The sequence below is a fragment of the Camelus ferus genome, chromosome 3, assembly GCF_009834535.1.
Source record: "Camelus ferus isolate YT-003-E chromosome 3, BCGSAC_Cfer_1.0, whole genome shotgun sequence".
In the NCBI taxonomy this organism is placed as follows: domain Eukaryota; kingdom Metazoa; phylum Chordata; class Mammalia; order Artiodactyla; family Camelidae; genus Camelus; species Camelus ferus.
The window spans coordinates 24,711,078-24,736,767 of NC_045698.1; the positions used below are offsets into that span (position 1 = coordinate 24,711,078).

At 38.1% G+C, this 25,690-nt stretch overlaps 1 protein-coding gene across 2 annotated transcripts in view; it reads left to right on the top strand.

Annotated features, from left to right (window-relative positions):
- Positions 1–25,690, top strand: part of SPEF2 (sperm flagellar 2) — a 156,838-nt gene that overhangs the window by 44,352 nt on the left and 86,796 nt on the right. Inside the window, exons 10-16 of one of the 2 annotated variants that reach the window (XM_032470906.1) lie at positions 1,098–1,266; positions 17,470–17,689; positions 19,196–19,350; positions 19,808–19,868; positions 21,219–21,280; positions 23,191–23,294; positions 25,143–25,399. In XM_032470906.1, coding sequence (XP_032326797.1) covers positions 1,098–1,266; positions 17,470–17,689; positions 19,196–19,350; positions 19,808–19,868; positions 21,219–21,280; positions 23,191–23,294; positions 25,143–25,399 — 1,028 coding nt within the window. Of the gene's footprint in view, positions 1–1,097; positions 1,348–17,469; positions 17,690–19,195; positions 19,351–19,807; positions 19,869–21,218; positions 21,281–23,190; positions 23,295–25,142; positions 25,400–25,690 lie in introns of those variants that run through there. The other variant, XM_032470899.1, reaches the window with a different exon arrangement.

Here is a 25,690-nt window from a genome sequence, read left to right on the forward strand (position 1 = left end):
TCTATAAAGTAATCATTAGCAAATAGAAAAATTTTATTAATGGAAAACATTCTATTATATTTGAGGTTTACATTTAATTCAAATACTACTTTATTATTGTGGAGAAACATTCAGAACATCAAATTTATCATTTTAACCATTTTGACGTGTAGCAGTGGCATTAGGTACAACCATACTGTTTTGCAACCATCCCCACCATCCATCTCCAGAACCTTTTCATCATTCCAAACTGATGTGCCTATTAAATAATAACGCCCCATTCCCCTTCCCTCCAGCCTGGTAACCTCTGCTCTACTTTCTGTCTCTATGACTTTGTCTATTTTAGGTGCCTCATGTAAGTGGAATCGTGCAATATTCATCCTTTTGTATCTGACTTATTTCATTTAGTGTAGTGTCTTCAAGGTTTATCCATGTTGTAGCATGTATCAGAATGAAATACTACTTACTAAATCGTAATTTCAAGCACTAGTCCCACTATTAGAAAAATGCTCCTGAATCATGTCAGCCTCTTTCTTCCCTTTATACATTGTGTTCCACTTGAAACTATTTTTCTATCACTCTGTCCTGATTACCTCCAATTTGTTCATCTGACTTAAACAGAAGACGTACTGACAAATAATAGTAAAGGTTATCAAATGTGCAGTGACAGTAAGACTGCCATACATTAGATTCTTCTGTTACAAATCATTTGCAAATGTGTAAATCAACTGTCATCTTAAAAGGGCCTTGATAAGTATTCAGTCTGTTCATTTTGCATAGGAGGACACTGATACCAGAGCAATTAAGTGATTTCCATTTAATATCACAGCTGGAAATTAAATAACCTATGTTTTGTGATAGTGCTCATTATTTTTAAATATATTATGCTTTTAGTTTCCAATCAAAGAAAGTTTGAAGAACCAGTGACTTTAACATTCATTCATTCAAACCTACTAAGCTTCAGCCATTTTACTAGCTGTTAGGAATGTCATAGTATGTGGAACCCCTGGCCTCAAACTGCAGACCCTTGGGAATGAACATGGTAATAGAAAGACTAAGATTGAAGATGTATAGTTAACTATTGATTCATCACTACCTTTTTTTCCTTTTTGCTCTAGCCTGATTCCATATAAGTTGATGCATGATTGGAAGGAACTGTTTTTTAGTGGAAAACCCATATATGAGCAAGCCTCTCTTAAGCATCTATCTGCTAAGCCCTCTGCAGAACAACTCGTAGAACTGGAGAAAAGGGACTTCCTAGATAACAATGATTATGAAGAATATAAGGTACCTTCTGATAAGAAATAATTAGAATGCAACGTAATAAATGGTGTTTCTTTAGCATTAATTTTGTGATTTTATTTTATTTCATCCCTATTAATAAAACTGGGCATTTTATGTTTGCATTTTCCTCTGGTTTAATTTCTGTTTATAGTACTAAGTTTTAAATGCCTAACCTATTCATAATCTATTATCTGTTACTTCCAGTAATATTAGAGAGTGGTCTGAAAAAAAATCAAGCATAATACATTGGGTAGATTGATTGCAGAATTTTAAACAGGTTTTAATGTATCCATTAGCAGTTCTCTTTGTGTGAGCAATCTACCTTTGTTTCAAAACCCCTGGTTAAATGTAATCTATCTAATAGCATATTATTTTTGGAGGCAAATGGAAGAGGAAAAGGTTTTGAGTTTTCTGAGTAGCATAGATGCAAAAAGAATTTTATTCAACAATTTGAAAAAAGTATGGGGTGCCAACTGTGCTTCTTAGAAGAGCTGCTGAAAAAACTTTGGGGTAAACAGGCCAACGTCCCCTTATTGGCACCTCTAACTACTAACTGTGAGACCTTAGCAGCCAGTCCCTTAAATGCTGAGAGACTCAGTTTCACAGTTTATGAAATGGGGATAATAACATGACTACCTTATTTTTTATCATGAATCTTTTTTTTTCAAATTTCAATCTTTTATTTGCTTTAATAATTTAATTTTTACTTACTGATTCACTCAACTGTATATTTATTCCTACCTAATTTGTTCTACAGAGCATTTAAGATAAGAACATAAAATGAAAATCAGGATCAGAAAAAAGAATACGTGTTAGATAATCAAAGTGGGAGGAGAATTAAAAGATATGTAAGATAGTAGTTTCTACGTAATTATTAAAGTGAAGGTCAATGTTAGGGCTGGGCTTCCAGACGGCAAAAGCAAAAATGAAAACATGATATGTACAAAATTACCTTTTACCTATAAAGAAACCTCCTAAAATAAACAAGGCTTTTTTTGGTGAATCTTATTTAAGATAATATGTGTTAAACACTTAGCCGAGTGCACTGCATGTTGGATGCAAATAGTACATACTAATTTCTTAGTAAGTGCAACAGGAAAAAAGAAAAGAGGTTTCAACCTAATCATTTGTTGACATTTAGCAAATAGTTTTTGTTTAAAGGATGTATGAGTAAAATGAATGAATGACAATGGACAAGGGCAAATTGCAAAATAGCACTAATATGTGAAGACTGAAAGAAAAGCTTATGATAAAAAGATAAGGACAGAGAATGAGATTATGAGAAATTACATGTACACCCTGTTTAATTGGATGAATCTATGCTTGTATCACTAAAATAATTATTATTGATTAAGGATTGGCCAGAACCTTATGGGATATATGTGCACATTTATTTTATAGAGTTGTAGCATATCCTAGATCTAGTATGTCAACCCACAGTACAATGCTACATAATGAAATGCTTTGACAGTATCAAACCATTTGAAGATATTCCTTTCCATTGCAAATTAAAAGTCATTTTATTTGACAGATTTTGCTGATTCATGAAATATTTATTTCTACGTTATTTCTTAACCAACTCTATCTACCTTATTCTTGTTGCTTTCTTAAATCAAGAGACCCGGTAGTCTGCAGCTTAGCAAAAATTTGCCTTTTAAACTTCTTTTCTTGGTTGGGAAATTGTTACCACAGGAACATGCTTGTCTCACCCACATCCTGAAGTGGCGGGTATGTTTCTTTTGCAGGAGATTATAAACATTTGTTAGGAGTATATAAACACCTGGTAATGTAATTTATTTTGTTTATGGCCTCTGCTGTTTTCCTAGAAATGAATGTTACTTTAGGATTTCTGATATGTGTTTATATGCTGTGTTCCTTTTGACTACGTGATGGAAATATACCACATACAGGTGCTAAGGTATACTGTAAGCTATCCTGTCATCATCCTCTGTATTAGAGCTTTTGTCTCTTCAGATACTTGTTAAATGTTTCTGCATGTAAGTAAAAAAAAAGTTTCAACTTGTAAAGTATAGTAGTCTGTCACAAAAGGCAGAAGATCAACACATCTGGCTTAATAAACGTGAAACAGTTTTAGCAAAGTGTTAACTTTGCTCAGGACTTTTAATCCTTCAATCAAACACAAAACTTAGAAATTGATCTTCAAAAAGTTTACATTCTTAGCATATTTTATATTAATGCCCATACCCACCATCCTTATAGAACTGATGCTTCCTGGTTTTGAGCCCATACTTTTAAATCTCTATTAGAGTAAGCTGTCATGTTTAAAATTTTTAAATATTACACCAAAAAATTGGCATAAAAACAAACTTCTGCTCATGTGTACATTGTATATAGCTGCCAAAAGTTGACTCTTATTTCTTCCTATTATTTCCCAGTCATTATACTCTTTTTGTAGAATGGCTAAATGTGAGAGAGCTCTAGTCCAGAATGATGCGGCCAAAAATATAATTTATCTCTCCTAAGGAGGCAGGAGCAACATCATGGAGCAGCCAGAACCTACTGGGATTCCAAGGCAACCGCCATAGGGTAACAAAGAGTTCTTAAGTGGAGAGTGGGGAGGAGTCCCCAAAACCCTATGGACCATGGGCAGCAGGCTAAGCCAGCAGCCCAGCTGCTCCAGCTTGACTCAGAGTGCAGCCTCTATAAGGCAGCCGGTGGTTTTCAGTTATGCAGTGAACTCCTCCTGGTAAACCCCCAGATCCCCCAAATGCAAATCCTTTTCATGGTTCTTACTGTCAAATGATATAATTCCATAGTAATTCGTTTTTACATGAGCTCCTTATTAGCAATTATCTACTGAATGAGTTTGAGTTACTAAAATTGCGTATACATAAACTAAAATTAGCTCATGGCCACAGTTTCCTGCAGATGCAGATTTTTTTTCTAAGAAGTCCCTGCTGCAAAGTGCTTGGCTATTTGTAGAGCTCCCCTGTGCATGCCCATGAACAAGCTGTAGTTGAAATTCCTGCAATTTGGAGGAAGGATGTTTTGTGTCCAGCACATCATCCATGTTGTCTGCAGCTGGTCATGGTTTTTAATTGCTGCTGCTTTTGTTTTTAATGAAAATTACTATTTTAATGATCAACTGAGTCTGCTGTGGTGCTGGGTTAACCTGACAGTGTGTGTCACGCATGTTTTTGTCAACAGCACTTTGGGCTGATGATTTTCCATTAACGAGACTTTAAGATGTACTCATGTATGTTATGGTTTAGCATTCATACTCTTGTCACTACAGCAGATACATGCATACCCTTCCCCAAATTTATGTATATAATGACATTTATTATCACTAGGTCTTTTCCCACTGGAGAATAGGAACACAGGACTAAATGGTTCATGGGATTGTTTGTCTTCCTACATAAGTCTCATCTGATTTGCTTGACCCAAAGTCTCCAGATGCCATCTTGTTCTTACTCTCCAATTCCAGCTTTCGGTGTTGATCTAGTGGCATTTTAGATTTGACAGCTGATAGGGACGCTCCAGCTTAGCTCTTGCCTTGCTCTCTGTCTTCCTAGTGAATGATTTATTATTTGGTTTATTATTTAATGGTTTATTATTTAACCAGTTCTCTGTGGGCAGAATATCAGCTTGAAGCCTATATCACTTAAGTGACGCTACTGAATAACTGACCCAAGTAGAGTGATAGATTTTGGTAGTGAGTATTAGGGTCATGTGAATAGATCATTGGTTTTTGGTTTTGTGTGTGTCTGTGTGTTTAAAGATAAATGTTGTATTAGCTCATACTGTCGTAAGAAAATACTGTAGACTGGGTGGCTTAAACAATAGGAATTCATTTCTTACAGTTCTAGGAAATCCACAACCAAGGTGCCAGCCAGTTTGGTTTCCTGGTGAGGACACTCTTCCTGAATTGCAGATGGTCACCTTCTTGTCATGTCACCTCATGGAGGAGAGAGAACTTTGGTTTCTCTTCTTTTTCTTCAAAGGACACTAATCCATATGGGAGCTCCACCCTAGTAAAAGTCTTCTAAGCCTAACTACCTCCCAAAGGACCCACATCCAAATACCATCACAGTGGGGGTTAGGGCCTCAACATATGAATTTTGTAGAGACACAGTTCAGTCCATAACATATGTGTTTACTCAGGATGCTTAAAAACGTCTCAAAGTGCGAACTTACTAGTGAAGTAAGGGGCCCTTAATTTCAAATGAAATTGCTTATTTCATGGCCTCTTTTGTGCCCTGCTAAGAAAGAAGTCTTAATTTAATGAATTAAACCTATTGACTATGAAGAGATGATGGCTATATCTTTTATTTTCAGAAATGCAGGAGTATATGTGACTTTTAAGTAGGTAGAGTAAGCAATTGCTCAAGAGTTGAGATTTTCTATCAGATCATCCTGCTTTAAAAATTTCACCTGCCTGTTGTACCTGATGCTTCACCTTACCACGTGGGGTAAAGACATGGATGGAGACATCAGAGGCATCTGCTGAAATACAAACATTCCCCAAGAGAGGTAACAAGAATCACGATCAGCCTCCAACATAGGAGCTAAGAAAGAAGTTTGGTACTGAAAGGAAGGTTTCCGTATCCATCCTAGTTTGGCTTTTATGCATTTCATAGCTGCAGTTTTCCTCTTCATTTGCTTAGGGTTTTGACTCCCGCTCCCTAAATCCCTTCTGTAATGGTAAAGCTCTCTGGCTGACTTTCTCAGGCTAGACCGCATTGTGTGGCTGTGCCTCGATAAGATCTCTGTTATGCTCTAGAATACTGATTCATGGTAATCGAGCATAGTGGTACTAACTTACAAAGAAAAATATCAATGTATTAGTTTTCAAAGGAAACTTCAGTTGCCCTAGGCCCATAGTTGCCAAGGCTATCTTCTAACTGCTGTGGGCCAAGGACTTCAGAGGACTGGAATTTGCTTGGCAGAGGTCGGAGACTGCGCCTATGGGGTATGTGTCTTGTGTAAGGGAAGGGAAGCTTGGGTCATAGGAAGGGTATTTGGCTTCAGATTATTGGAATTGAAGACAAGCTGAGTTCATTAGAAAACCATGATAGGAATAGCTGAATTACATTATCAAGTTCAGGGCATTAGACCAGAATTGAAAAATAGTTTGCAAAGCCAAAGAATTGGCACCCAAACAGAAGTGGAATAGAAAGAGGAGAAGGACATAGCCAAAGAGAAGAGGCCTGGATGACTGATATGAATAAGACTAGAGAGGATGTTCACCACTCATTTTTATTTGCTGCAGGTCATATAGGTTAGGGAGAATCCAGTCCTCTCCCAGGCTCCCTCTTACCTGAGGCCAGACAAGACAGAGGATGGTCAAGTCTCCCATGGGCTTCCTACCACTGATTTTCTGGTTCATCCTTTACCTACTTTGACAACTGTAGGAGCCAACTTCTGTGCATTAAGTCTAGCTTCTCTTCAATAAATTGCTCAGACTCCCCATCTGGTATTTTGGAGCTAGCTCTGAGGATCAGAACACCAAAGCTATGTCTTAGCAAATAAATACAGCAAGAACACAGTGTGGTCGGTAATCCCAAGGAACTTGAACGGGTTCAAGAAAGTCTTTGAATTTTGATGTTAGGCAGATGTGCTGGTCTGAGAACTAAAGAAACTCCCATCTGAAAGAGCCACCACCCCACCAATTCTGTCCGGTACCCAGGGTCTGTCAGCCATATTCCATACTGGACCAATGGCAGTCTTTCATACATTGGTCAGTACCGTTCCTAAGCTATTTTGGGGTGGTCTTTGATGTAACAACCTTAGCAGTGAAACAGAGGAGACAGAGTGGCAGTGGTCATTACTATGAGAGAGTGTATTCTGTGTGGAAAAATTCTGGGTGGACTTTGCAGTGACAAGATAGGTAGACCAAGTCATAGTGTCTGCATGCTTTGTGACATCAGAGAAATTCTAACCAAGCCTATCTGACTGTCGCTGACTGGGCAATGAGAGCAGATAGGTGAAGTAATCTTCAGGGAGACCACCACCTCCCTGATGAGAAACAGAGCATCCTTTGAGCTCTGGAAGGAATGAAGATTACTGTGTTCATAAGGATGGCCACCACCACCATGGAATGAAGATCACTGTGTTCATAAGGATGGCCACCACCACCAGAATTATTTTGTGGCCATGACACGAAGAAAGATCTGATATAAAGTCCAGTGTGATGCTGTCCCAAGGGTACATGGGGGTCTGGAGAAATGCAGAAGCCTTACAGTCTTAATGTGTTTTAGACTCAGGAAGTTGTGCTTTGAGAAGCCGTGGGCTGGCTGCCCAGCTGCTGTAACTCCAGGGTGCTATGTTCAGTACCTCAGAGGGCCACACAGCTTGCCGGGACAGAGAATGAAATTAGGAGGAGAGTAGAACCTGTCATCTAGGGGCAGATAAGCTACTCTCCCACTGATTTCCTCAGTGAGTCACTTTGAGTGTGAGAAGCCCTGCCCATTGTTTGCATCTGATTTGTCATTGAGTCTCAGCAGTACTGAAATGTAAGTTTTCAGGACAGAGGAACTCAGAGTGGCTTGGTCTCAGTTACCCCAGTAATCAAACCTGGAAGATCAGCCTGGTGATTCTGGCTGCCTGTCTTACAAATATCAGTAGCCTGGAGTTCAGTGGGGGGAAATGCCTGCTACCACTCACAAGTGTTGAGCTTTCTGAGTGTGGGGATTAGTTAGAAACTAGAGTTATTGGATTGCATAAGGAGGTGCCTGGCTCCCTCAGCATGGGCCTGTAGGCTTTGACAGTGATCTTTGTCACATTCTGAGTAATGGACCATAGCCCATTTGAATTTCCCTCCAAAAATAACACGAAGGTAGATGGAGTCTTTCATCCTGGGTCTTCTTTTGTGACAGGCTAGAATGAAACATGTCTGTTTCCAACATGTTAGATCAGGGCAGATAGGGAAAGGCTCCTGCTGGGAAAGAAGTGGTCAGGCTTCTGAGTGAAAGCCATTGTTGGATTAGGACAAGTTCTTCAGATTTCCCATGGGAATTAACCATGTGATCAGCTGATAGAAAGGCATTGGCTACTCACAATTCTGCTTCTAGCCAGAACAGTCTTCCACTGAGCACGACAGGTGACGTAGTGTTAACATCTGCCTTTCCCTTGTTACCATGGGTGACGTTTGCACTTCCTGGCCATAGATAAGATATGGCCCAGACAGAGCAGTCTGGCACAGAGGGGCACGAGGCATACCTTCTCCCCGGAGATGCCTCTCCCCTGCCAGCATCAGTGAGGGGTGTGCGGAAGGCCGGACTGTCAGGCAGGAAGGTGTGGCCAGGTAGCTGACCATACTCTGACCTGATCGAAGGTAAGGTGACTTAGAAAGGCTGCCAAACTCAGCAGGGCCAGTTCATCTTTTCACGTTGTTCTGAGGCCTTCTCGAATCAGAGCCCTGACTCAGAGCTCATTCCAAGACAGCTCCTGGATGAGAAGGCAGAATTGAATTGCATATCAGCTGACTGCACCCTCCTCTCCTCCTCCTTGTCAAAGGCAGTATAGGGCAGCATCAGTCCTTTTCACTGGAACCTGCCCATCAAACAGGTCCCACACTGTGGTCCAGAAGCCCAGGAAGGCTGCTGGATTACATGAGCTGAACTCCCCATCAGGCAAGATATCCCACCTCCCTTTCCACTTCTGAGAATCTTGGGTGGTTGTCAAGAATTTTAAAATCTGCATTACAAAGTTAGGCAGTTCCTCCAGTTTACCTCAGGGCTTTTTGATAGTTGGGGGAGAAAGAGTCTGGGAAGGGAAGACAAAGAGCCTCTGTTGGCTCCAAAAACTGCAAAGTTTTCTGTCAGTACCTCCCTGTGGAGTATGGTGTTTTCCTGACAAATTCCCCAAGCACAATAACTGGAATATAGCCACTAGACTTTCCATGTTGCCATAGTAATAGATGTGCTTCTATAATATCTGATTCCCTCTAGTAGGAGACAAGACAGACCCGAACAGAAGGTCAGCCAGGAGAGCGAGTGCCAGGGGTTGAGTTCTTAGAAATGGAACTAAGGTGGTCAAGCTAATTTACCTGAAGAAGCCAGAAACCAGAAGAGGCAGAGGTGGGATCAAGCCAAGTAGATGTAGGCCAACCAAAGCTGAGACTGGGGAGAACCAGACTAGAAAATAAATGAAGCCAGCAGGCTGGAAGCTAGGCTGTATTGGAACAGAAGAGGCCTCAGATGAAAGGCTTGGAAGCTAAGTGAGGAGGCCAGGCAGCTGCCACAAACAGCTGGAATTTCTGCAGCTTATTTGTATTATCTGCCAGTCATGTGGTACATGGTTGGATCAACCTAGTTTTGCAGACACAAGACTAATATCCAGTTAGGAATATGAAATTAACCCTGTCACAAACAGCTTGCCACACAGCAGACCTTACCTGTCCATTCACACAAGCTTCTCCTTAACACCCTGGACCCTGTTAAAATCAGAACTTCTTCCAAAGTCCCAATTTATACATTATTTATAATTTAGTATATTTTAACTGAGATGCTTTTTGCTGCCATAAAACAAGGATGCCTTGATTTAATGGAGAATCTCTCTCAAAATTATACTTTAAGATGTTACTTCTAGAAATGCTTCCGGGGTTACCTAATTTCATACACGATGTGTGGATTCTTGCTAACTTCCCTCTGTGAGGATGACACTTTCTGATCTTGTTCCTAGATTTGGGGTTGGGTTGTGTCTGTCTGTCTTATTTGGGGAGCTAAGTACTTTGTACTTAATCAAAATTACTAGAATGTAATATCTATGGATTCATTCATTTTTTCAGTTCACATATATTGAGCCTATACTCCTGATTGATTCATTCATTAATTCAGTCAATAGATTATCAAGCACCTACTATGTGCCAGCACTGTTCTAGGAACTGAGGATATAAAGTTGATTAATATAGAGATCCTTCCCTCCTGGTGCTCACAATTTAGTGGGGATGAGGAGCACCATGTGGAGCATTATGTTAACTGTGGATAAGCATGGGAGGTGATGGGGGCCCACTGGAAGGAATGAATTTCAACTGAATAGTGAAATATGAATAGATGTCAGTTGGTTTAAAGGTACTAACTCGAAACTGACGTAATCCTATGAACTGTGAGCTTACACTTATACTCTCCCAATCTTTGTATTTTCTTATGATTTCATTTAATTCCAAGCATGTAGACCAAACTAAGTTCAAGAAATATTTTGGGTGTCTTTACTAAGACTCACCTGCATCATCAGAATTTTTCAGTAACTGCTGAAGATATCACCTTAGGTATGTCCACAAAACTTTAAGGAGAAATATGTAGATTGTCCAGTGAATTAGAATATTATAACTAAGCAATTGAGTTGTGCCTAATTAAGACATCATTTAGGTCTGCCCAAGTTGTTCGGGCTTGAGTTAACAAATCACCTCATCTCCCACTTGCGAAAACTTCCTTTGGATACAATTTAGCCATTAGTTGATTTGTTTTTCAAAAGTCCTGAAATGTTATTGTATTTTGAGTAATAATAATGATTGATAAGCGTTTTAAAGATTTACATCATGAAAAAAATTATAAGTCAGAATTGTACAAAAACTATTTTCTGAGATACTATAAAATAAGCCACCCATAACTAATCTCAAAAAACACACAAATAAGATCTAAAAATGTGAGTGAGCTGGATCTTCAAATTATTACCAATTATGAGAAATTGCACTGAGAATTGTGTTATTATTTTAAAATATATTTCATAAATAAATATCTACTCTGTAACTCTCTAGTTTGAGTCATGATTAGCATAAAGTTAAGAGTTTCCTCTTCCTATTTGCAGATATTTAAGAGATGAATCCAAGGTGGTACTTAAAGACGTGAAATCAGAACTGAGGATTCCTAATGTCTTGTTGAATACATTATCCTTTTTTTGTTTGTTTTTTCAAATATTGGACTGAGACTAGATTATGAAATTAACTTTTGGATCACAACCATTATTTATTTTAAAAAAGGAAACACAACAAAATAAGAGAAATACAATGCAATGCAGTGTACTGCAATAGAAAATAAAGCACATCACCAAGTAGTAAGGATAAGCATTTCATAAAACTTTTTTTTCTGTTTTATACATATATATAAATATATATATATAGTTGCACACAAATCCTAGATAACAATGCAAAAAATGTGTTTTTTATGGAGGGTCCTGGTAAAAAAATGTCTTAGAAGATACAGAGCAAGTGGTAATTGTGCTACAAGAGAAGCTGGGCAGGTTGAGGAGCACTCACAGGGGTTCAGAAATTTGGTGCATTGGTTGACCTGGAATTCTTGAATAGTTAAAGAGAAGCTCATCACGATGAATAAAAGGATAATGTCCCCTGGCATTTGAGGGTTGGTAATGGCTGCAGCAACCCCCGAGGCTGCTACTACAAGCCTTAGTTACATTTCTGGTATCACAGACTGTCATATCTTTCTCACTGCCTGCGGAATGATGTACCAAGAGGAAGCCAGCTATCCTAGAAGCAGAATTAAGGCAGCTTGAATGTCTTGGTGAGCCATACTCTAAAAGGGGCATAGCCTTATTTTGTGGAGTTGCTACCTGAGTTGTTTCTTAAAATCACCTTAAGTCCTTTGGCCACTGTATCAAGATAATCTGCCTGTTGTTGGGTTTTATATATAAGTAAAAAGATTGAAAGCCCAAGGAAACCAGCGGATGTCAAAAACAATGTGATGTATTCCCTAGGAGATTCTTTCTTTGTCTTAAGAGAAGAAACATTTGTTGCCTCTTTCTGAATGCATCCATGATTGAATTGTGAGACACTGGGAGCCTACCAAACTGGGAATATCTGGGGCATTTCAGGCCATGCAGATGTTGATAAATTCTAGCAATCTAAGAGGACGAACACTGGATCATGTGCACTTTCAGATTAGTATCGCCACTCTACAAAAGCCACATTTGAATGTCACTGCTAAGTATTATTGACATAACCCAATGTTTTTTATTGAATGTTGTGTTAGGCACTCAGACTTGATGTGCTGATGAATATCTCCCGAGACCCAGATTCTGTTTATCTAAGTTGATCAAAATGAACCGTGCCTCCCATACTTTAAAAGAGTAGATGAGGAAACTGTATTCCCAGTCTGGATCTTTAGAAGTGGCCAGAAATGAGAACAAAGCGCATTTGCTTTGGTCCAAGGATAATAATGTGGAGAGAAATAAAAATCTGTTGGGAAAACCATGCAGCTTCACCAGCATCATTATCCAATCACATGGGCAGTGTTATACTCAAGGAGGAATCTAATGGACTGAACACATGGAAGATCTGAGGCTTGCCCTTGAAGTGTGCACTTCAGCCCACATTCAAGTACACTATTTCCAAGTAGATGCTGTCTGTAAATGCTCATGATGTTTTTAGCCATGGTTACTAACAAGGGAACCAAGGAAACTGACACACTAGGCCATAGGAAAACAAGGATATGACAGGCTGAAAGGAACCAGAATCAGAAGCCTAGGTAACCCTGAGGTACCTGCAACATGATATAGGGAAGCATGTGAGTATATTGGATCCAGCCCAGAAAGCAGAATGTTAGGTTTATGTAAACTGTGAAGACAGGAGGGATAGGTGGATACCATGGTCCCAGGGATTCTGGATTCAGTTTCCGGAAAATTCAATGTAGGTAAATGAATAAAAACAGTCTTGGGAAACAGGTTGTGACCGAGGGCAGAGGCTGTTCACTCTCTATTGTGTTTCATGGTCTCTGTGTGTGGGTCAACAAGAATTCACAAGGAGAGGTGGACTCTCTAGGGGTTAGTGGGTCTTGAGTCTTGGACTTATGCCTTTTCAAAAATGCACACAGATGGCATTTTAATATTAAAGAGATAACAATTATTTGTTATAGATGCATGACACTTCACATTACGTCAAGTGCTAGTATTATGGAGCACATCCACATGGAAGAAGTGTCTCACTAAAGCAACAGTTTGGACCAGATAGTACTCACCTAGTGTTGCCCACTCTGGGCATCAGAGTCTTGACACTAATAGTCAGATGTCTGTTTATAACCATACCTGAAGGAGTAAGAATTATATATTTTATTTTATAATTTTATATAATTTTATCATATAATTAATGTAATTTTATATAACAAGCATGTAAATTAGGGATCTGGTAAAAATTTCTGGTTCCTCTTCACTAACAAAGGAGTAAAATCACTTTAGCTTGTTGTCGTTAAAGTAGTCACCTTTATTCTGGTCTAATTTCCCTCTTTTTCCAGTTCTCCTGACCTCCTTTTGCCTCACCATATTCTCGTTCCAACCTAATGTGTTACCCTTCCCTACTGTTTATCTTCTGTCTTGATGAGGAATTTCCCAGCTGTATCTTTAAGGTGATTCTGTAAAGTGTGTTCTGCCAAATCCTTGATCTGTTCTTCTCCATGGGTCAGGCCTCAGTCATTTTCCTAAGCTAAGCATTAAGTTCTCTTCATGGTCAACATTGTCCCATTGTGTTTGGCCACGTTCTACAACTAAGCCAGTGATAGAAGGGGGCTCCATTCTGACACCTTTGTGAGGAAGCATGCCTTTCTGATTGTGGTGCAAGCCGAATGTGGTTTCTCCTGTTAGGCAGACGTGTGGAGGCCGTCACCCCTCCTGTAGGGCGCTGTGATGTGCTCCAGCAGCAGCCTGAGAACTGCTAGTAAGCATTTAAAGTCAGCGGTCACATTGGCCACCCACACAGGCATTTCAATCTTTATAACAACCCCATGATATCGGTAATATTATCATACAAAGATGAAGGAATTGACAAGGGTACAAAATGAGTAAATAGGAGAACTCTTAACGGAACCCAGGTCACCTGATTTAAGTCCCAGACTGTTTCCTTCAGGATGGATTAAATGACTGCACAGCACAAAATCATTAGAACATTGGAAACTTTCCATTTAACCTTGGCCTGTGGCTCATAGCCTTTTTAATTTTAAAATAGCATAATTTCTCTGGTTACTTTCTAATTGGTCACATTACATAAAATAATTACCATTTGTCTAATTAGACGTTTAAACAATTCCAGTAAATGAAAGCAGAAGCAAATAGTTAATTATAATGCAATCAATAATTATGCAAATCAACTTCATATTTACCTAATTTTCAGCATTGCATATAATTATTATGCAGAGTTGTTAAAAACCAAAGGCATTAAACTAAAACAATAAATTTTGCAGTTAAAGGGTAGGGTGTATAGAAGTGACAGATACAATTATATGCATATGCTAACAAATTCTACCAATTTAAAAGAAAAACCTATTATGAATATGGTTTTATTTGTTTATTTATTTCAAAAAACATTTCTTTATCTCTTGTGTTGACATATCAGAAATTCTGGCACCAGACCAGACAATACCAGCTGCAAAACAATCTATTCTTTATCTGCTAATGTGAAACAACCTTGTTAGGCACTAAATTCTTACACATACTTGGATCTGTTTCTAGAATTTATTTTTTTGTGCACTGAATACGCTGTTTCTGCAGCTCTTTCTTTTCATTACTGTGTTCTTATTAAGTACTTTAATATCTGGTAAGGCAACATTCCCTTATTACTTTCCTTTTTAAGTTTTTAAGTGAATATTTGCACTCATTACATTTCTTCTTCTGCTTCAATTTTAGAACCATTTGTGCTATCTCCCTGCAAGGGAAAGAAAAAAAGTGGCACTAGCACTTTTGCTTCATTATATTAAATGAGATTAATTTGAGGAAGAATGAAATGGCTTGAAATTTTGGAACTTTCTAACTTCCCCTTTATTCAAATCATTTTTCTTACACTCCTCAGTAGACTTATAAGGCTGTCTATGCATAATCTCTCTAATATTTCTCATCAATGACAATGATTTTGTCAAACTTTTTAATTGCAAGCGAAAAAACTGGACTCATGATGAGTAAGCAGAAAAAAAAAATTCAAAATATGTTGAGTAGCTCAGTAAATCAGTAGGTGTGTTCAAGAACTAGGCTCAAGGGTAGCCTCCCAGGGAAAATGATCAGAACCATCACAGCGAAGTCTGACAAGAGAACTGTCCCCACTGCCGCCACCCCAGGAGCGCTGTAAGTTCAGGTTACAGCAGCTGCCTCTGCACCAGAGCTGAACTCTATGGCAGCCTGTTACTCCCAGAAACAATGCTGTTTCTTTCTTTATCTTATTTGCATTGGTTAGAACTTCCAGAATCATTCATGTTAATGATGAGCATCTTCTTCTTATTCCTGCCTTTAATGGAAAAAAATGGTTCGGCATTACATATTAGTAAGATATGGGAAATATTAGGGAAGTCATCTTCAATTCATAGCATATTAAGAGGTTTGTTTTGTTTCGTTTAAGTTTTTTTTCTCATCAGAAATGAATTTTGAATTGGTCAAAATGATCATATGTTTTCATTTTTTAATTTTAACCTATTAATGTGATATAATAATAGGTTTTCTAATATTTAACTTTCTTTGTATTCATGAAATAACTCTTACTCTGTCATAGTGAGACAACTTCAATGTCGTATAGAGGTTATGAGCACATGTTCTGGAATCTACCTGCCTGGGTTCTCATCTAGGCTCTGCATTACTATTTATTGTGACCATGGAAAAATAACTTAGCTTCTATAATTCTCAGGTTTTTCTTCTGCAAAATTGGGATGATAATAATACTTGTGTAAGAATTGCGTAAGAAGCATGTGAGATAATTCATGGAAACAACAGTATATGGAATAGACTGAGTGTGTAGAAAATGTCAATTAATCTCATTATTGGCTCATAATAGAGTACTGATTTTATCAGTATTGTATGCATAATTCTTGCAATGTATTTCCAAATGAGAATGGCTTTTTGTTTTCTTTTTGGATGTTGTTTTTGTCAGTTACCTTTGACACCTTTTCGGCGTCAGGGTTGTTAGTCTTGCCAAGTGAACTGGAAAGCTTCCTATCTTCTTCCATGTTTCAGAAGACTTTGCACAACATGTAAATTCTCTGTTTAATTAAGCAATGAAAATTTTTCTGTTAACCATCAGTGTCTTCAAGTTTCCTAGGTATAGTTCTTTGACAACGTTTTCATGTCTTTCATGGCTTTAATCTTTTCAGATATTCCATTTAAATTTATTTTAATCATTTGTTCATTTTTAAAATATCATTTTTACCATACATTAATAAATTCAGATTTATCACAGTAGAGTCGTACATTTTATTTCCTTAAGGATTCTTAAACCTCCTTAAAATCTGTTATTACCTTCTTTCCTCTTGTGTTACAAAATTGATACTTGCTAATCTTCACCGTTGTTCAGAACTAGTAGCAATTTCATTATGATTAGTATGGATAAATTCTAGAAATACATCAATAAAAAGTATCTCCATAGTTCTGCTCTCTAATTTATCAGTTTTCATTGTAATGCGTTTCTTCCTCCTTGTTCTTTTTGATTATTTTAAGGGTTTTTTTCCTATTTTAATGCTTAATTCATTTCTTTTCCTTCTTTTTTAATTTTAGATCAAAGCATGTTAGGCTAAAGCCCTATGAATTTTCCTCTGAATATAGTTTGATCCCATCCTGTATTTTTAATAAATCTATTGTTTTAACATGTTTCATTTTAATACATTTATTATTTACAGATATTTTATAGTTTTAATTTTTTCTTTAATCCAAGTGTCATTCAAAGAGAATGTTTTTAATTTTTAAAATTAAAATTGATTTCTAGTTTTATTACACAGTGGTCAGAGATTGTCATCTATACAGTTTTTTCTTTTTTTTCTTGCTAATTGTTTGATCCTTTAAGCAAGAAACCTGAAGGAACTGGGAGTCAAACGTGGTAAACTGAGAGGACACCATATTGGGCATGAAACTTCTCTTTTTTCTGTCTTACTTTAAAGCATTTTAAAATAAGCTTTGTACTTGCATAGGAGAGCCGAAGAACCATTACTGTCTTTTATCTCTCTACTGATGATGATACCAATTTAGTGTCTAAATACTCAATCTGCTTTAGAGTTTATCTCAATTAACTCAATATGCCTGTTTTCATAAGTTATGTGTTTTAGAGGGTTTTTTCCTTTTTACTTTTATATAAAAAGTCATTTTTCACTCTCTAATCTGAAAGTGTTATTCATGTGATTACTCATTTTAGTAATATAATTATTTGAAGTATTTATTTCCTTTTGTTTACTATAACTTGTATTTACTTTCAATTTTCATATTTCCTACATGCTTAAATTCCACTTTCAAGAATATTTCTGTTCTGTGTGTTTCATTATTATTTTGCAGAACATGGTTGGAGAATGGGCCTTACCAGAAGAAATGGTTGATAATTTACCACCCTCCAACAATAGCATATTGGGCCACGTGATTCACAGACTAATTGAAAGTTCTCTTCCTCCTCAAGTTGAATCAACAGTACCTGAGTTACCTTCATTTGCTATAAAAGGGTGCTTGTTGGGGAAAACATTTAGTGGAAAAACTACTGCTCTAAACTTTCTACAAAAAAGTAAAATTTCTTATTTATTTATTTTATTTATTGGATTCTATTTCCAATGACTATAGCTGCAGATGGCTATGTCTATAGAAAACATAAAGTATCTGCTAATATATTGGCAAGTTGTGTCATCAAGAATTTTATTATGGTGTAATCACATAATTTAATGCCCAAGGCAGACACTTTTAGGAGTATAGAGTCATAAACCACAGCTGTACCAGGGAAAGCGGGATGTATGAGCATGCTATATAATGATGATGCACAGTATAGAGAAATAACAAGTCTTAAACTTACAGATTTTACTTACTTTACCAGTAGATGAAGTAGGAAAGTAGTAACTTGTCACAAATACAAAAGAAATCCGCTTAAAATTGTAAGTGTTTTAATTCTTCACATTGATTGAGTTCCCTCTCTTTATTAAGCCTTTGGCTTTTTCTGTAGAAGCTCTTCCAGTTAGAAGCAAAATCACAGACTTCCATCTGTTTAATTAGTTTGTCTTCAATAATACTTACCTATTACTGTTTTCATTGGAAAACTCAAAATTTGCACTAAGGCCAGTCCATCTTATTACAGTCCAAGGCAGAGAAGGGTAGGGCATTGTTGAGATGTTAAAAACATCTCCTTAAAAAGCAGCCTTACAAAGCCCAGTGAGATATCACTCCACACCCATTAGGATGGGTATGATTTTTTTTTTAAATAGAAAACAGCAAATGTTAGTGAGGATATAGAGAAGCTGGAACTCTCACACATTGCTGGTGGGAATATAAAATGGTGTAGCCACTATGGAAAGTAGTTGGTGATTCCTTAACAAGTTAAATAAAGTATTACCATATGACTCCAGCAATTCCACCACCGGTATATGCCCAAAAGGACTGAAAATGGGGTTCAAAAAACCTTGTACAGTAATATTCATAGCAGCACTATCAATAATATACAAAAGGTGGAAACAATCCAAATGTCCATCACCTGATGCATTGATGAGTGATATATCCATACAGTGGAATATTATTCAGCCATAAAGGAATGAAGTACTCTTATATGCTACAACATGGATGGACTTTGAAAACATTATATTAAATGAAAGGAATCAAACACAGAAGGTCACATATAGCATGACTGCATGGATATGAAGTATCTAGACTAGGCAAATCCATAGACAGAAAGCAAATGAGTTGTTGGCCAGGGGCAGGGGTAGGGAGATAGGGCTTGACTGCTTAATGGGTACAAGGTTTCCTTTGGAATGATGAAAATTTCCTGGAAAAAGATGGTGGTAGTGATTGGACAACATTGTGAATGACCTAAATATCACTGAATTGTATCTTTTAGAATGATTAAAATGGTTGATTTTATGTTATGTGAATTTTACCACAATAGTGAAAAAAGAAAGGCATCCTGATCCAAAAGACATTTCTAAAGAATTATAAAGAGAGTGTTCAAAGGGTGAAGCCAGCACAGAAGAATAATGATGTCAATTTCCTAAATGAAAAGCTATAAGTAAAACTGTCTTTTGTATTTTAGACTTTCCTATTCAGGTACTTTCTATTGACACTCTTGTCCGAGAAGCTATCCAAGCATTTCACAACAATGAAAAGGTCAGTGAGGTTGCACAACAGAAGCAAATAGCTGAAGAAAAGGCTCTACCAGTTCAGCAGAAGCCTGGTAAAGAAAGCCAGGCAAGTGTGATTTTAGCCTGCTTTTCTGCACCTTGTATGTTGGAGATTTCCAGCTGGATGACATGTAAAAGTTCTTCTAGACCAAGGGTTGGCAAACTTTTCTGTAAAGGACCAGAGAGTAAATATTTTAAGTTTTATGGGCCCAGAGGCAACATGGAGGATATTACGTGGGTACTTATATAAAAAGAGGGAAATTCCAACCTTCCCTGCCAGCTTGTCTGGGTGGGCCATCCCAGGTGGTGGGCCATCCCAGGTGGTGGGCCAGCTTTGTGCCCAGTTATCATCAGATTTTGTTGTTTCCAGAACTCACTCAGTTCTTAATATCATTAATGTTTTAGATGAAATAGTCTATTTTTCTCAAACCTTACTTATAGGAATAAAATTTAAAATGTTACCGAAGTATGACAATGATACATCTTTCCCTGTGTGTCCATGTGTGTGTGTTTTCTCCCCAAAGGATCTGCATACTGTATTTTCAGCTGAACTATTATCAGAAACAGAAGATAAAATCAGACTTGGTAAGTAAGCTATCAAAACAAATCATCCATCATTTACACAAGAGAGACAGATAGACAAAGAGTAAGAGCACATGGATGTGAGGATAAATAAACTTTCAGGGAAAGAAAGGAGAGACGGGGTGGGGGTGGGTGGGTTGCGTGGTTGTCTACATGGTCATGTGACAGACAGCAAGATAAACACAGACATCCCTGACCACTGTCTACAACTGGGGAAAAGAGATGAAAGTTTCAAAGGAATCTTCTCACACTCCTTCAAGTAGTTGCTCAGTTTTGTTGTGGTTTTTGAAAACAGCTCAGGGTAAATCATCGTCACTCTTCCCCGCTTGGCAGGGAGACAGTGGCTTATTGTTTCTTCTCACTTTGCGGCTCTGGGTGAGCACTGCCGTGCTCATGCTGCTGCTTTGTTCACCACACTGGGGGAGCTGCCATCTGCCTCTTTCACCCACCTGAACAGTGGTCCCTTAGATAAATATGTTTATTCCCAGCCTTGGGCAAGGCAAATAGAACCAAGCTTCCCAAACCCAAGGAAAAGTTATCTCCCCTTGGGATCTGAGCTTTTAGTCTTTCAGATCCTTGGTAGAGCCATTGAGAGAAAACAATTTTAAGTCTTAAGTATCTTTTCTACTTGTGCTAGTAAGGCTTTACCATATTCAATAGCTGTCTTGTATTCTGGCATAAAACCCTCCTGTGCCATCACCATTGGACTTAGTGTACAGTCATTATGAGCAGGCATCTCTTCCAGAGCAGTCAAGTTTCCCACCTTTTAAGAGGATATAACCTGTTCCTTATTTCAGTTATTTGTTTCTTACAAGATAATTTTAATTGATTTTTTAAACTATCATAAATATTTTATGACATATTCTATTACAAAAGTTCAGTTAATTATAAACAGACTCTGAAAACTTATTTTTTCCCATAGAATTTAACTAAAAATCCCTCCAACTTCTAGAGCTTTCCAGTTTCAGACATCTTTATTACCTATAATTTGATGATACAGTTAAGTCAAAATGTAACAAATTAACATTTTAATGACTTTTCTTGAGATCTTGTCTTGTCTTTCTGAAAGAAAACCCAAACTGTATTAAAGTATTTCTAATGATATTGTTATGAGTGAGCCATGCTGGGAGGAAGAGAGGAGAAAACCCGATGCCATACAGTGTCTAGGACTTTAATGTTGTGCAGCGAAGGTGAAAACCATGCTGCGGTGATCCTGTTACTTCCTTCTTCTGAGTGTCTCAGGCATAGCTGAATCCAGTATCCTGTATGTCCAAAGCCATAGACAGTTAGATACTAACATGGATGTTAGTTCTAAATACCAGAGTATGTTCTTATCACTTTTCCTGTTACTAGGTACCAATACTAAAAAATCACCAAAAGCTGAAGAAGTCATAGCAAGTGATAGTTTCTCTGAAGTAAGTACTATAATCTAATTTGGCTACTCATATACTGAAATGTGTTAGGTTTGTCTAAGTGTCTTTTGGTTTTGTCTGCAAATGAAATGAAATGAAATAGCGATGTGCTCCTCTTTGGTTTAAAATAAATCTAGTGGTAAAATATTAGATAAATTTGTCTTTACTTAATATTTTTTATTTTCTTAATACTCTTTATAGCTAAAGCTGTCAAAATTGCTCTCAGTTCTGCCAGGTAAAAAAGTAAACACATGCTTCTAAAAATTTTAGACTTAATACCAAATTTATATTTATGTGTTTTTCTTTACCACTTAATTTATGACTTTTATTTCCTTTCACAATCTCTTTACCTTTAAAGAGTTTTTGCCAGAATTTATTCTTAGACTTATTGATGACTCTACAGAATTTTTTATTGATCTCTGAAATGTTTACAACAATTTACTGACTATTGCTTCTCGTGGAAAATAATATTTCCATATATATTGGAAATATTGCTTTACTGTATATGGAAACATTTTTTTGTCATCAAATAGAATGGTCAGATTAATCAAGTGGAATTATATTGAATGAAACTAAATAAAAGTATATTTGATTACTTTTATGTGTTTCATCAAGGAAGACAATTTTGTAATATTTTAAATTTCAAAACTGCTTAAAGTTAGAAAAAGTTTTAAAAGAAAACACGCCAAATTGTACACATGATGACCTATGGGGAGAGAAATGGTTTTAGAGACAGTGATAAAGGGGGACTTATAATTTTTACTCTGTATTGAGGTATAAATTAGAAGAAAAGCTAAGTATATTTTAATACTTACATTTATTGAGTTAGGGGGTTCCCCAAATTCCATATTCAATTCAATTCAATTCAATTCAATTCAAAAGGCATAGTATGTTCCATGCATTGTTGTAATTCAGGGTCGGGGTGGTTTATCAGTGATGAACAATAAAGATAGGTCTCCTGGAATTTATGGAGTTTACATTCTGAAAGAGGGAGACAGATAATAAACCATAAACACACAAATAAATGAATTATATGACCCATTAAATGGTGATGATGTCGTCAGAAAAGAAAAAGTAGAGTGAGGGAGATTACATTGAGAGAGTGAGATTTAAGCAGACTGAAAAACTGAGCAAAGCAGCCAATGGATCCAGGGCAGCATTTCAGGATGAGAGCCTTGAGGCAGAAAGGTGGTTGGTCCCCAAGGTGGGAGAAGAGGAAGGGATGAGGTGAGAGGATGGATGGGACGGAAGAAGAATCAGGTTCACCAGGGCCTCATGCTGCAATGGTTAGGACATTTGGGGTGAAAAGGGGAGGCTCTGCAGGGTTTTCAGTAGAGACATAATGTCATGTGACATAAAATGCTCCCGCTGGTGGCTGAGTTAACAACCGCCGAGACGAATGTTCCTGTTGACCTGGAGTAGCTTTATTAGACTAGCCCTCCTACAGATAACAACATAAATGCTGGGCAAGCAGAGAAGCTAAGTATCTGAGGGCCAAAAGCAGGCAGCAGAAAAGCAAACAGCAGAAACTAGGTGGAAAATGTGTGTGATCTGACAGAAGAGAACTTCAGTGGACCAAAGCCAGACTTACAGGTTATGCCAGAGGGCATGCGCCGTCTGCCTGGCACAAGTGTCTAGCACTCAAGCAGAAAGCCCCAATCTCTATGATTTAAGATATTAGAGTATGAAATTTGGCTGAAAATTAAAGAGGAGGATCTTGGAAGGAAGGGAGCCAGAGGAGGGACCTCCAAACCCGCATACGCATTTTCCCCTAATGCTTGGTCGATTCCAGAACTGTGCTAAACGATTGATGTCTTCACGGGACGTGACCATTTAACTTTTTTCCCCTCCAAATACTCAGAATACGACTTTTAAATGAGCTGTTCTCTACCACTCATTGTTTATCTTCACAGTTCACTGTGCGTGCTCAGCTTGGTGCGAAGTCAGAAAGGTTGCTGAAGAAGGGAAAGTGCGTATCTGATGTGTTGCTCGTCAGCATCATGGTAAATGCTATTAAGTACGTGTCACACTTTTCTTCTTTGTATCTATTTAAAATGTTCTTTCTCAGATAGAGCAGTGTAAAGAATAATAGAGAAATATTTTTTAAATTTAGTGTCTAATGTATGCCACTCATCTACATGAGAAAACATACAGCAGGATAAAGATATGTTTTGTGATTTCGATGCCTGTGTTTCACTCTCACCCCTTTACCAACCTTGACTTCATTCACTCAGATGTGAATTCAGGTTAAGTTCTATTCTGTGGGGGGAGTTCAAGGAGAAATTAGGTACTTGGAAAAACTGAGGGACATGATGGAGAGGAGAGACCCTACCTGTGTGGTCATGGGCCAGTGAGATTCCCCATTTTGTGTCTCAGGAGGATGGAGTGACCCCAGGGATCCAAAGGCTGGGCAGTGCTGGGCAGGAAGGCAGTGAGAAGCAGGGGTTGCACAGGCAAAGAATAACATATATGCACAGCCCAGAGATGATGTGTGGTGGGGGGAAGAAGAAAATCAAAATAGGTATAATTTTGTAGCCTTTTCTCTCCTTCTTTAATGAGAATTAAAGGATTTCCTTGCCCTCCTTTGCAATAGAGAAAAGAAATTAAAAGCCATAGAGGCTTGGTTGATCCATATACTAAAGAGATAGGTTTGAGCAGAATGGAAAAAAAGAATCAAAATGTTACTGTGAATGACTTCGGCAGAGCTTAGAGTGGAGGAGGGAATTAGGGTAGCTGTGCTGCGTGGGAAACATTAAGGCTGAGAGATGTGAGGAAAAGAGGTTTTAGAGGAGTTTTACTGTGCCTCTGGAATGGAGGAGCCCTCCTTTACAGTTTTTTTAAGAGACCTCATTAAAGATTTAAGTTGCCTCTCGGTTGTGATGTATCTTGGACTGATGACTCTTTGAATACAACGGCGAAGAAACCAGGCCGCAGGGATGCTATCCTCCAACCTGGAAGGGATCTCGTGCTAATAGCTGCAACATTTCTCAGAACTGGAATAAAGCATGTTTGAGCCATAGGACTCCTTGTTCAAAGAAAATTGTATATGAAAAGCATTAGCTATAAAGCAGCTCTTACCTTTGGTTTCAGTGATGTTAGAGCATCCACACCCCACCCTCTGAAGTCTGCTGCTCTCCCACCACTGCCACCGCCATCCCCTTTGCCCTGAGGCACCTTTAGAGGACTGTCATCAGTTTGACATCCTTTCAATTAGTCCAAATGCATCCTTTTCCAGTGAGGAAAGGAGGGCACATAGCAGTTCAGTCCTGCAGTCCAGTCACATAGCTGGTTAGCGGTGTAGCCAGAGCCAAAGCCTAGGTCTCCTCACTCCCTGTCCTCTGGTGTCCTCGCACTGTGGCAGAGCAGTGTGGCCCTGACCTCCTCCACCCTCTGAAGTAGCTCCTGAGACTGGAGGTGGGGGAAGAGGTCCCCCCAACCTGGTAAAGTGCTCAAGAAATTTGTCCTCTTCATCTGAGGCCAATGAATCAGCAAACCCATTCTATGCAGGATGCTTTCCTAAGCTCTGGAGTGGAATTGCTGAATCATATGGTAATTCTATTTTTAATTTGAGAACTCCCCATACTGTTTTTCCATAGTGGCTGCACCGAAGTCCAGTTCGTTTTAAAATACCATGTTATGGCTTCTGGAATAGATTTGGAGGGCAGCAGGGACCCACAGAAGGATTCTGAGCAAGGGAGTGTTTGTGGTACATTACTAAACCCAATTTTAGCCATAAAGAAATAAAATTCCTGCAGAATGAGGTTACTGTGGAATTAAAAGAAAGATAAGGCAAGATTCATTGTATTCTTATTTCTAAGATACTTGTTCTATCAAAATTTTAATGGTTTGTCCTTTTCTAATTTAGTCAGATACCTGAATATAAAGGCTGGATCCTTGATGGTTTTCCCATGACATTAAACCAAGCAAAGCTCCTGGAGGAGGCGCTCACAGGCTGCAACAGACACCTCATAGAAATGGAGGGAAAGAAATTACAAATATCCACACTGGCTGTTGACCCTACGACTTCCAGAGAAGTGCCTCTTCCCCCTTCTGCCTTTGATTTTGTCATGTTGTTAGACATTTCAGACAACTTCTCACTGAATCGCATGAATGACATCATGGGTAAGCTGGACACTTTTTCTTCTTTTTTTTAAATATTTTTTTAAATAATGCAAAGCTCTTTGTTTTTCTTTGACTGAAACAGTGAATGTTCCAATTTCTTGAAGAATGCATTTCAGACTTCCAAAGAATTATCTAGTACAGCACAGTTGCCTCCTGCTCTATCCGTGTTCAGCACCGGAGCCCAAGCCTGGGACTAGTGGAGAATTCCCTGCTGACTGCCAGCATGTCACTGAACCCTCCCATCAACTTGGCTGCTCCCCTGGCATAGATGAGCCCTTTTTGAGACTTGCA